Source organism: Podarcis liolepis, assembly GCF_965112155.1.
Source record: "Podarcis liolepis genome assembly, chromosome: 2".
NCBI lineage: Eukaryota > Metazoa > Chordata > Lepidosauria > Squamata > Lacertidae > Podarcis > Podarcis liolepis.
The window spans coordinates 6,203,778-6,216,141 of NC_139555.1; the positions used below are offsets into that span (position 1 = coordinate 6,203,778).

Consider the following 12,364-nt stretch of genomic DNA (forward strand, 5'->3'; position numbering starts at 1 on the left):
ACCCCCCTAGCTAAGTTCCTGGGCCGGGTCTCCAGAGGCCGTCGCTGATGCTCCCTTTGACCTGATGGAGTCGAGCTGCTGGGGGCAGGGGGGCTTGGGGTGTTTTCCCCAAGGCAATAAAGTTTGCGAGGAAAGCGGCCGAGGCACCCGAAGGTCCCCTCCTGCTGTGGCTCCAAGAGCCCCGGAAGCGCGCTTGCTGGAGGAACTGGAGCAGGGAAACTTCTTTGCACCCGTGTCTCTTCCTTTTGGACCCCTTTGCCATGTAACCTGTATGTAACCCAATCAAGTGGCAGTCACCACCTGTAGGCGGGGTTCTTCCTTTCTCTTCAGTTGGAGGAACCCAGTTGCAACTACCTCGCTTTGTCTCTTTGGTTGCCAATTCCCGGCTTTTCCGACTGCATTCTGAAACTTGATATTGTAATTTCTTTGTACAACACTTCAATTCAAATTGGGCTTGGATTTCAGTTTCCTGGAGGGATGGGAATCTAGACTGGAGCAGCAAGGCTATTGAAATCAGCGAGGCTTTCTTCAATGTTAGTGGGGGCTCAGATTTCATTTTAGTAAAGGAGAAACCCTTGGCTGCTGCTATATAAAATAAGGGTCTGGAGCTCAGCAAAATGGTTCCTTTCCTTTCCTAAAAATGACCTGCCTTTTCCCCACAACAAGTGGAATGGGCCGAGTGTGGGAATGTTCAGGGTGGCAGGAGACGATATATTGTTTATTAATATCCTTCCTAACTTGCACTATTGGGACGCAGGTGGAGCTGTGGTCTAAACCACAGAGCCTAGGACTTGCCGATCGGAAGGTCGGCGGTTCAAATCCCTGTGATGGGGTGAGCTCCTGTTGCTCGGTCCCTGCTCCTGCCAACCTAGCAGTTCGAAAGCATGTCAAAGTGCAGGTAGATAAATAGGTACCGCTCCGGCGGGAAGGTAAACGGTGTTTCCATGCGCTGCTCTGGTTTCACCAGAAGCGGCTTAGTCATGCTGGCCACATGACCAGGAAAAACTGCAGACAAATGTCGGCTCCCTCAGCCAGTAAAGCAAGAGGAGCGCCGCAACCCCAGAGTTGTTCGCGACTGGACTTAACTGTCAAGGGTCCTTTACCTTTTAACTTGTGCTAGCAAGTTCCTTTACTTACCAGAGTTTACATTCCCCTTCTCACGCAAGCAGAAATCTAGTTGCAATTCAGTCTCTGTGAGATTGAATTGTATGTTCCTGGAAAGACCCCATTTTAAATCCCTCCTAAAAGAATAAAGACACCACAGTCTTATTCATAAGCAATAAAAAAAAAAACTTTACTCAAGATCAGGCAGAGCACTATAAGAGAGATGACTTGGGCGACTGCTTGGCTGGCAGCCAGTTTATTCCAGGAAGTTCGCAGGATGAAAAGAAGATGGAAAAAAGAGAGAGTGGCAGCATGCATTGGCCCTTTACAAGGTCTTGAAAGGTCACGCCTACCCACTAGTCACATGCAAGGAAGGTTGTTCCAGGCCAGCCAGGAGGAACAAGAAGTTTTGACTGGCTGGACCAAACATTCTCTGCATGTCCACTCTAGCAAAACAAGGAATGTTGTACTTGACTGCTCTCAGTGGATTGCATCCCACACAGAGGTACCAGAGGCTAGAGATAGTTTTCTTTTATTATTGATGATTGTCTGATGCAGCTTAGACTCAAAACTTTACTACCCATTTATCTAGGAATAAACCTTATTGAACTCAGTGCCACCTACTGTAAGACTGAGTGGCCAGACACTTTCTGCCACTCCTTTACCTTACTCTCCAGCCAAGTGGTCTTGAAGGAGTTATAAGTGGTGTAAAAAGATAAAACATCTTCTTTCATTCCCCACTTATCTGTTTCTAAGGAGGTTTATTTGGAATCATTCTTGCAAAGTTTGGAATTGACTTAGAACCACCTGTAACGAACCAAACAGGAACTCTTCACTTTAGTCTCCTTTCCCCACAAAAATCCTGGGAATTGTGGTATAAGGATGCTAGGGGTAACCTGTAGTTCCTTGGAGCAGAGGAAAGATGTGCTCCCCACAAACCAACTGGAATGCATATTCAATTAAAGCTGGTTATAATCTGAACTATGTGTAAACTTTGTGCAGGTAAAGTAGGTCACCTGGAGGCCAACAGGCAGTCCCAACATTCCTCTGTTTCAGCAATTGCCGGGACATGTCTGCAGTACACAATCTCAGGCAACCTTAGACCCAAAGCCGCAGGGCTAAGCAGCAAAATCTGAGTTTTTAAAACTTGAAGGAGCAGCGCATGGGTGTTGCACAAGCACTGGTGTCATCAGTTTATCAACCTGGTGGTCTTTTCGTGGGGCCTATACATCACCCCCCCCACTTCTCCCTTTAACATGAATCTTCTGAATAAAAAAATTCCTTCCAGTAGCACCTTAAAGACCAACTAAGTTAGTTCTTGGTATGAGCTTTCGTGTGCATGCACACTTCTTCAGATACACTGAAACAGAAGTTGCCAGACCCTTCTATATAGTGAGAAGGTGGGGAGGGGTATTACTCAGCAGGGTGGTGGGAATGGGAGATTGGCAGATAGCTGAGATGAGCCTGTTGACGACTCTTAATGACTGCAATAGGTCTTACAGGAAAAGGCAAGGGGTGAGAAGGTGAAAAATGGCTTAGTCATGTATAATGAGATAAGAATCCAATGTCTTTGTTCAGACCAGGTCTCTCCATGGTTTTGAGTTTGGTAATGAGTTGCAATCCAGCAGCTTCTCTTTCCAGTCTATTTCTGAAATTCTTCTGGTTATCCTTCCCCCTTCCTTGAAGCATACCTAGATCTGTGCTAAGCAAGAAAGAACAGTGATCTTCACCACTCCATTCAGTTCTGAATGGTTTCAGCACTCCAATTTATTGACATCCACACTGTGTCAATATACTCTTATATTATTTTATTATTATTTATATGCCACCCTATACCCAGGGGTCTCAGAGTGGTTCACAGAATAAAATAATATAAAACCACAAGAGACCCAATGACAATAAAACAACCGACCAATAGCGCCCTCCCCCCCAGCTCATTTTAAAAGGGCATAGGATGTAAATCAGATCAGCCAAAGGCCCGGTTGAAAAGGAATGTTTTTGCCTGGCGCCTAAAGATGTATAATGAAGGAATGAACTTCCCTGGGGAGAGCATTCGGCAGACGGGGAGCCACAGCAGAGAAGGCCCTCTTCTCATGTTGCCACCCTCTGAACCTCTTGAGGAGGGGCACACAATGGAGGGCCTCGGAAGACGATCTCAGGGTCCGGGTAGGTTCATGTTGTTGTAAACAAAATAAATCTGCCCTTTCCCCCTTATGGGGTATGCAAGAGCCCTTATAGAGTCCTTACGTGGGTTCCCTATTGGTAGGAGAAAATAACAGAGGCCAACCAGAGAATATTGAGAAGCAAAGCAGATAGTAAGCTTGATCTTTATTGATCTGTTGCAACAGGGTGCTCCCCCCACCCGCAGGAGAGGAGGAGGAATCCAGAACAATGGCGCGCAAGGCCTTATATAGACATTTTAAATTCCCTGCCCTGGAGCTCAAGACCAACCCTCCATACATCATACATACATTACAGAAAAGGTGTTCTACAAAAGAAATTTGAATGTTCTTGTTTTTCCTGCCTGCCAGGTTATCTGATAATGCCTTATCTGATTTCCTTTCCTGGTAGTCTGTCATCCCCTCCTTTGAGATGGTAATTACTAAATTCCTGTAACAAGGAAGGTTTTTTTTTCACCTCCTCCCTCCTTGCAGAGAAACATTTGGTCGACTTGGGAGTCAAAATGATTTCAGGACTGTCTTCCTGTGCTGCTTCAGACAATGTGGTTTATATATTTATGTACGTGTTTGCTTGGTACATTTATCAACGTTTATTATATATCTAAGACCTTATTACAATGTGGAAAGAGGCAGTCCTTTAGGTATTGCAGTCCTGAGCTATTATATCATTTTAACAGCTTGGGAAGTGTAGTTTAAGGGTGCTGGGAATTGTAGCTCAATGGACATAATTCTAGTCTATCATTCTGGACTTGCTTTTTATCGACAGGGCCAAGGTGGAGGGCAGTTCCTCAGGCTGCCCAGGGCTGTGTTTCCTTCAGCTACGCCTCGGGTTTTGAACATTTCGGAAGCCAAACGGGTTTCCGGAAGATATTTCGTTTGTGAACCGAGGTACCACTGTATTAGAATTCATGCACCAAAGCAAGCTGGCCGGACTGAGCCTCACCCTTCCTACTCTAGGTGAAATGTAATTTTGCAAGCACTCTCCCCATCTTTCTATCAGCAGGAGGGATGTGCTTCCGCAAGAAAGATACTCTCAACCCCATGGTTCCAGTAGTAGATAGGTAGCCGTGTTGGTCTGCCATAGTCAAAATAAAAAAATTCCTTCCAGTAGCACCTTAAAGACCAACTAAGTTAGTTCTTGGTATGAGCTTTCGTGTGCATGCACACTGTGTATCTGAAGAAGTGTGCATGCACACGAAAGCTCATACCAAGAACTAACTTAGTTGGTCTTTAAGGTGCTACTGGAAGGAATTTTTTTATTTTGACTCTCAACCCCAGGCTTTCTTCCTGCTCTAGACAAATGATTTATTTGCTCTATCCATACATGAACAGAACACAGGGGAAAGGGGCTGAATGTGTGCCACGGAGCTCTGCAATGGGAGGGATTTGGGGTGTTTCTTTCACCAACAGATTCCCCAGTTACTTTAAAGAAGGCAGTTAAATTTCACCACCTAATTGGGTTAAACCAATCCTTGCCAGAAGGGAGGAGCTCCGTTTGCAGCCAGTGGAGTATGAAAAAAAGCAGCAGGCAGATAAGGAGCAGCTGTAAACGGGAGAAGAAAGCATTGCTTTTCCTGCCGCAAAACTGAAGCTGAGAGCCTTTCCTCTAACCAGCTGCAGGTCTGTCTCTTCCCTTTTCAATTATACATGATAGTTAGTAACTTCCAGTCACCACTGACATGTGCTCATAACAACTTTATTTCAAGCGAATATTCAGTAGGTGACACTTTTCTCAAGTTTCACGCTGGGGGAGGGGGGGGGACTTCACTTCCTGAATTTCTTCTTCCTTTGCACCCCTGAAAGGCCCAGAAACATTTCCAGAAAAAGTTCAGAACTTTAAAAGGTACAAGATCGACCCCAGTCTCATATCTCTTCCCATTCATTACTCAGAAGGAGATAAGAATTTAGCACTTAGTAAAAACAGAGCATCAAAAAGATTGGTATCCTTCAGCTACAAAATATCTAGTGACATTTGACGGGAACAGTTTGTTCCTACAAAACAAGCCTGGGAATGAGACCTTGGAACAGTTAGGCTGCCTCTATGTTCTGTTTTAATTAAGAGTGGAGAAAACACTTTTAAGCTCTTACACCGATGGCATCCAACACCACAAAAATGTAATCATTTGTCTTCATCTGCACTTTCTTGGAGGGGTTTTAGTGTTGTTGGCCCCTGTTCCATCTGTGGTGCACCTGTGAGAAAATAAGGCGTTTCTGCATCAATAAATTAGTCTCATTACTTGACATAGCAGTTTCATGTGTTGTGCAGTTTCATGTTTCTCATGAACAATGAAAGAACTTGCAACCTAAGAAACTAACCACATTCCGTCTTGTGCTGGCCTTGCAGCTTTTAACATGGATTTGGAAGAAATTGGATCAGTTGCAAGAGAAAATATGGACCATTGTGTCCTACTTGAGCAAACGGGGTAATTTGTTATTGATGAGGGGGTTTTGTAAGATGTATTTTCTGAAACTCAGTAAAACTTCCTTATTATTTTTGAAGAGGAAATCAGTTATGACCTGCGAGGTGCTAACGCTGAGCTCTCTTTATTTCTGAGTTGATCCAGTGATTGCAGGGTTCACTAGCTGCCTGGAGGCGGTTGGTGCCTGGAGGCGGTTGGAGGATGGTGCCTGGAGGCGGTTGGAGGATGGATGGCAGCTAACAGATTGCGGTTGAATCCTGACAAGACAGAAGTACTGTTTTGGGGGGACAGGGAGCGGGTTGGTGTGGGGGATTCCCTGGTCTTGAATGGGGTAACTGTGCCCCTGAAGGACCAGGTGCACAGCCTGGGAGTCATTTTGGACTCACAGCTGTCCATGTAGGCGCAGGTTAACTCTGTGTCCAGGGCAGCTGTCTACCAGCTCCACCTGGTACGCAGGCTGAGACCCTACCTGCCCACGAACTGTCTCGCCAGAGTGGTGCATGCTCTAGTTATCTCACGCTTGGACTACTGCAACGCGCTCTACGAGGGGCTACCTTTGAAGGTGACCCGGAAACTGCAATTAATCCAGAATGCGGCAGCCAGACTGGTGACTGGGAGTGGCCGCCGGGACCACATAACACCGGTTCTGAGAGATCTGCATTGGCTCCCAGTACGTTTCCGAGCACGATTCAAAGTGTTGGTGCTGACCTTTAAAGCCCTAAACGGCCTCGGTCCTGTATACCTGAAGGAGCATCTCCACCTCCATCGTTCAGCCCGGACACTGAGATCCAGCGCCGAGGGCCTTCTGGCGGTTCCCTCATTGTGAGAAGTGAGGCTACAGGGAACCAGACAGAGGGCCTTCTCGGTAGTGGCGCCCGCCCTGTGGAACGCCCTCCCATCAGATGTCAAAAAGATAAATAATTACCTGACATTCAGAAGACATCTTAAGGCAGCCTTGTTCAGGGAAGTTTTTAATATGTAACGCTGTACTGTTTTTAACACTGATTGGGAGCCGCCCAGAGTGGCTGGGGAAACTCAGCCAGATGGGCGGGGTATAAATAATAAATTATTATTATTATTATTATTACAGTTAAGAAGTCACTACCAGTCAACAGAGCAAGGAGTCCCTCCCATTTGTTTCCAGCATCTGGTATTCTGAAATATGCTTTGTCTTGTGTTGCGAAGTCACACTGCCTGGGCTAGTGACATGGAGAGGTCACAGTGCTGCTAACACAGCAGTTTGACTCGATCCCTGGAGACCTATTCCACACAAATGGATGCCAACTATAATAGTTAGTTAATTGCGACATTTTGCAACAGCAGAAAGTTAGACAAATAACATAATATTTGATGGAAGGTGACCTTGCACCTGAACAGAAACAGTACTGAATGTGAAAAGTACAGAACAGGAAATAAAGTTATGCCTTCTTACATCCCTACATGCAAATCATTAGGGATGTAAGCTCTGATCAGCTTGTTAGGGTGTGTTGGCAACATTTGCACTCGATACTCTAGTCTATATAATAAAAATACCTTTATTGTCATTGTACAACCTGTGTACAATGAAATTAAGCAAGCCTCCCCCCCAAACACTCAGTCTCGTTGCACTCTGTGTGCTTATTGAACAACACACCACCTTGCAAGTCATTTTCGTTATGTTATTTTCCGTTCAACAGCCTAACAGCCCATCGATAAAAGCTAGTTTTTAGACCAGGGGTCAGCAAACTTTTTCAGCAAGGGGCCGGTCCACTGCCCCTCAGACCTTGTGGGGGGCCGGACTATATTTTGAAAAAAAAAATGAACAAATTCCTATTCCCCCAAAATAACCCAGAGATGCATTTTAAATAAAAGGACACATTCTACTCATTCTGAGTCCCGGACCGTCCGCGGGCTGGATTGAGAAGGCGATTGGGCCGCATCCAGCCCACATACCTTAGGTTGCCTACCCCTGTTTTAGCCTGTTGGTGCAACTGATTATACTTCTATAATCAGAGGTGATGGCTGGGGTGTGAGTCATCCCTGAGAATTTTTCTCGCTCTCCTAAGGGAACGATCCCTTGTGATGTCATCTAGTGGACTCAAGGGACAGCCCATGAAATCATGTGCTGTATTCACCACCCTCTGTAGAGTCTCTGTTCATCTCTGGGTCCTTGTTCCCATCCTAACCATAAATCTCTGATCTCCTTTGAAAACTTAATAAAAACCCAGCATCAAAAACATTGGTGTCCATCATCTGCAAAATACTTAGTGAATCTCAGTTGGGAGAGTTTGATCACACACAACAAATCGGGGATCGGACCTTGAACAAGTACAATATGTGGCGCATTAATGACAAAATAAGGCATATGACCTGTTGCCTGCTAATGCCAATATTTGAGCTAATATCTGAGCTAATGCACAATATTTGAACTCAGTGTTGCTTATGTATATAGAGGTGAAAGGTAAAGGACCCCTGGACGGTTAAGTCCAGTCAAAGGCGACTGTGGGGTTGCGGCGCTCATCTTGTTTTCAGACTGAGGGAGCCGGCGTTTGTCACAGACAGTTTTGTGGGTCATGTGGCCAGCATGACTGAACCACTACTGGCGCACGGAGGACCATGATGAGTGCCAGAGCACACAGAAAGGCCGCTTACCTTCTCGCCGCAGCAGTACCTATTTATCTACTTGCGCTGACATGCTTTCGAACCACCAGGCTGGCAGGAACTGGGACAGAGCAACGGGAGCTCACCCCATTGCACGTATTTGAACCTCCAACGTTTTGATCAGCAGGCCCAAGAGGCTCAGTGGTTTAAACCACAGCGCCACCCACTTGTTATGTATATAGATGTGTATAGGATTGTCCTCTTCCACTTTATTTAGTTGTTCAGATAATAAGCAGCTAGCTAGAGCTATTATTTATACTTCTTTTAGCTTGCCTCTGCTCCAAGCAGCTCTTTGCTTCATGCAAAAATTCTCCTTCCCCTCCACGACACTGCGAGGAAGGCTAAATAAAGCGGTGGAAACATAAAAGGTCTTCCAGTGAACTTCTTGGTGGAGCAGGAATTAGAAATCTCCTCCTCCAAGTCATGCCAGGAGTGTGTATGTTTCCTAATGCTTGAATTCTTTTTCCCTGCAGGTTTCAGCCATGTGGCTCTACCTGGCTGCCCTGCTGGGGCTTTACTTCTTTCGCCGATGGTACCAGGAGAGACAGACGGTGGAGAACCTGACGGAGAAATATGTCTTCATCACGGGGTGTGACTCTGGCTTTGGAAACCTACTTGCCAGGCAGCTGGATGCCCGGGGCCTGCGGGTGCTGGCAGCCTGTCTCACGCAGAAGGGGGCAGAGCAGCTGGGCAAGGTCACCTCAGAGCGCTTGAAAACCACCATTCTGGAAGTGACCAGCACAGAGAGTGTGGCGGCAGCGACGGAGTGGGTGAAAGGGTGCATTGGGAACAAAGGTGAATCTCTAACTTCCTTGTGCTGCCTCTGTGCTATTGGTGGGATTTACGTATAGGCTAAACAAGCTATAGCTTAGGGCCCCACTCTCTTGGTGGCCACAAAAAATATAAAGGAAAACAACAACTGGATGTACATTTCCAAAATATAAGATAAAAAATAAAATAAAACCTACATACAGCAACAGTGTTTTGGGTTGTGTAGGCTCCTATGATGTAAGTAAGGGGCCCCGCCTGCTAGCCTGTTCTCTAAAATATCACTGGTTTGCTTATATCTATATCAATAACTTTGATAAAATAGATATTTTGTTATGTGCAAATGGCTTTAGATACCTATTAGGTCCATAAATTACCATATACCGTATTTGTTGCTCTATAAGACTCACTTTTTCCCTCCTAAAAAGTAAGGGGGAATGTGTGTGCGTCTTATGGAGCGAATGCAGGCTGCGCAGCTATCCCAGAAGCCAGAACAGCAAGAGGGATCGCTGCTTTCACTGCGCAGCGATCCCTCTTGTTGTTCTGGCATCTGAAATTCAGATTATTATTTTTCTTGTTTTCCTCTTCCAAAAACTAGTTGCGTCTTATGGTCTGGTGCGTCTTATAGAGCGAAAAATACGGTAGCATATATTAAGCACAAAAAAACAGTTACTATTTGTTGTTGACAAAGGAGGGCTGGACATATAAAGGGCCCCATTACCTTCAGTAGCTTAGGGCCTCATCAAACCTAAATCCAGCCCTGGGTGGGACGGGGGATTAGAATTGCCTCTCTGTATTCATTTGTAGGCCACGTTCCCACAAAATTGTGCCCAAAGTGGCTCACAACATGTGAAATGAAGAATAAGCATAACAATTCAGAAAAAGTAATAAAAGGAAGAATTCCATAAGTAAACACAAACAATCTATGCATGTGATTAGCTTATTTCCAACTTTATTGAGCTCTGTTAAGGTTGCCTAAGAGGATGAACATGCCTTCTTTCTTCACACAGGGCTCTGGGGCTTGGTGAACAATGCGGGAATAGGTGTCCCATCAGCTCCCAACGAATGGCTGACCAAAGATGACTTTGCAAAGGTGATCAATGTCAACCTTTTGGGGATGATTGATGTGACGCTACATATGGTGCCCCTGGTGAGGAGAGCCAGAGGGAGGGTGGTCAACGTGTGCAGTACGATGGGACGACTGGCAGTCTTTGGAGGTGGTTACTGCCCATCCAAGTTTGGTGCGGAAGCCTTCTCTGACACCCTGAGGTAAACAGAGCAGCTCTGTAGTTTCTTCTTTGCAACATGCAACCTCCAGATGGGTCATTCCATATCAAGTGATCCAACTTTTTCACCCCATGGCACCCAGTTATCTTCATATTTTGTGCATTTGTTGATTGAACAAAACTAAGTTTATATCTGAATTTTTAATTTTTTATCTCATCCCATTTTTCAGTTATGAGGGTTTGAAATTTGAAAAAATTGACAATTTTGGCCTTGCCAGACTACACAAAAACCTTAAAAGCTCAGACCAGAATTGAGATACGTCAAAAGTGAAAACATCAATCTCTTCAGAACTGCTTGGGATTTAATAAGATATATGATGAATTTAGTTTAACATTGGTATCTGAAGAAGTGTGCATGCACATGAAAGCTCATACCAAGAACTAACTTAGTTGGTCTTTAAGGTGCTACTGGAAGGAATTTTTTTATTTTGACTATGGCAGACCAACACGGCTACCTATCTGTAACTTAGTTTAACATTAAAATTTAAGTTATAAAATTTATTTTTTAAAAAAATGATTTTAAAATATTTAAAGTATTATTGGGTTCTAATTAGGATAGATGGGTCTTCTGTTATATTCTGGAAAATATAACAGAATAAACAAAATGTCAAACTATATTAATTATCAGTTACTTCGGGCATTTCTTTAGAAAGTCATTCAATTAAAAGGTGTCTGAAAAGCTAACCAGGCTTTTCTTTTAAATGTGTGTTACAAAGCTGGGTGATAGCTTGCTATTGCATGATAGAATTAATGCTTTGAAAGAATTCTTGTTGGTACTTCATTTCATGAACATTACAACAAAATACATATCAAACAAAATTATGAAAAAATAGGTTTTTTGAATTTGCAAGCCTGAGATAGGATGTGTGGCTCCCAGCCCACTCTTGCTGTCCATGCTCTAGATCAGTGTTTCCCAACCTTGGGCCTCCAGCTGTTTTTGGACTACAACTCCCATCATCCCTAGCTAGCAAGACCAGTGGTCAGGGATGATGGGAATTGTAGTTCAAAAACAGCTGGAGGCCCAAGGTTGGGAAACACTGCCTAGATCAAGGGTCTGCAAGGTTTACCCCGCCTTGGTCGGATCACTCAAGCAGAGAACCCTCCGTGGGCTGGATCACGAGTGTGCGATTGCGTGCCTGTGATTTCCAGCATCTGCGCAGACGTGATTTCTGGTGCCGCGGGAGCGAGTGCCCGTGCCGCACAGAGCACGGGGACTCTCCGAGTGGGCGGCTCAGTTCGTGGGTGGCTCGTGGGCTGGTTAAACGACCCCTGTGGGCCGCTTGTGGGCCATGGGCCTTAGGTTGCCGACCCCTGCTCTAGATGGTTTTGTCTAGGTCCTAGGCCAACCTGCTTGGCCGCGTTGCTGGTGTCACTTAGGAGAATACGATACAATACCTTTATTGTCATTGCCCCATACAGAACAATGAAATTGAAAATCTACATAAAATCTACATTCAAACCCCCCCCCAAAACTCTGAAACCCCATTTTAAAATACAATATACTCCTATAAAGACTCCTTATACTGTGTTTAAAACCAGAATTGCATTTGGGTAGAAACTGTTTCTCAGGCGGCTAGTCTGGTCTTTATAACCCAATACCTTCTTCCAGAAGGCAGAAGCTGAAAGAGATCATTTCCGGGGTGCGCACTATCCTGCGCTATCTCTGCAGCTTTCTTATGGCACCTGACAGCATAGATTTGGTCTAAGGAGGGAAGAGTGTACCCAAGTATTCTCTCTGCAGTCTTTACAACCCTGGACAGCATTGTTTTTCCCCTGGCCGTGCAGCACCCAAACCACACACACAGACCATAAGTTAATACACTCTCCACAGTACAATGATAAAGTGCCATCAACAGGGAGATTGTTTTTCCGGAGGATTCTCAGCAAAGGCCTTTGAGAATAGAAGAGCCCAACGTGATTTGTAGAAAAGTTGATTATGGTGTTTAAAATGTGCATATTTCAACTA

The 12,364-nt window shown here is 44.9% G+C and overlaps 3 protein-coding genes across 5 annotated transcripts in view; 2 read left to right on the plus strand and 1 right to left on the minus strand.

Annotated features, from left to right (window-relative positions):
- The window catches only part of ADCY6 (adenylate cyclase 6), a 934,310-nt gene that overhangs the window by 649,606 nt on the left and 272,340 nt on the right, over window positions 1-12,364 (plus strand). The window lies entirely within an intron of this gene.
- LOC310698257 (17-beta-hydroxysteroid dehydrogenase type 6-like) overlaps window positions 1-12,364 on the minus strand; it is a 164,937-nt gene that overhangs the window by 103,429 nt on the left and 49,144 nt on the right. The window lies entirely within an intron of this gene.
- Window positions 1-12,364, plus strand: part of LOC310698284 (retinol dehydrogenase 7-like) — a 48,507-nt gene that overhangs the window by 34,663 nt on the left and 1,480 nt on the right. Inside the window, exons 1-3 of one of the 3 annotated variants that reach the window (XM_083485341.1) lie at window positions 4,555-4,904; window positions 8,818-9,139; window positions 10,123-10,381. In XM_083485341.1, coding sequence (XP_083341467.1) covers window positions 8,827-9,139; window positions 10,123-10,381 — 572 coding nt within the window. In that variant the 5' untranslated portion in view covers window positions 4,555-4,904; window positions 8,818-8,826. Of the gene's footprint in view, window positions 1-4,554; window positions 4,905-8,571; window positions 8,713-8,817; window positions 9,140-10,122; window positions 10,382-12,364 lie in introns of those variants that run through there. The other 2 variants (XM_083485342.1, XM_083485343.1) reach the window with 2 other exon arrangements.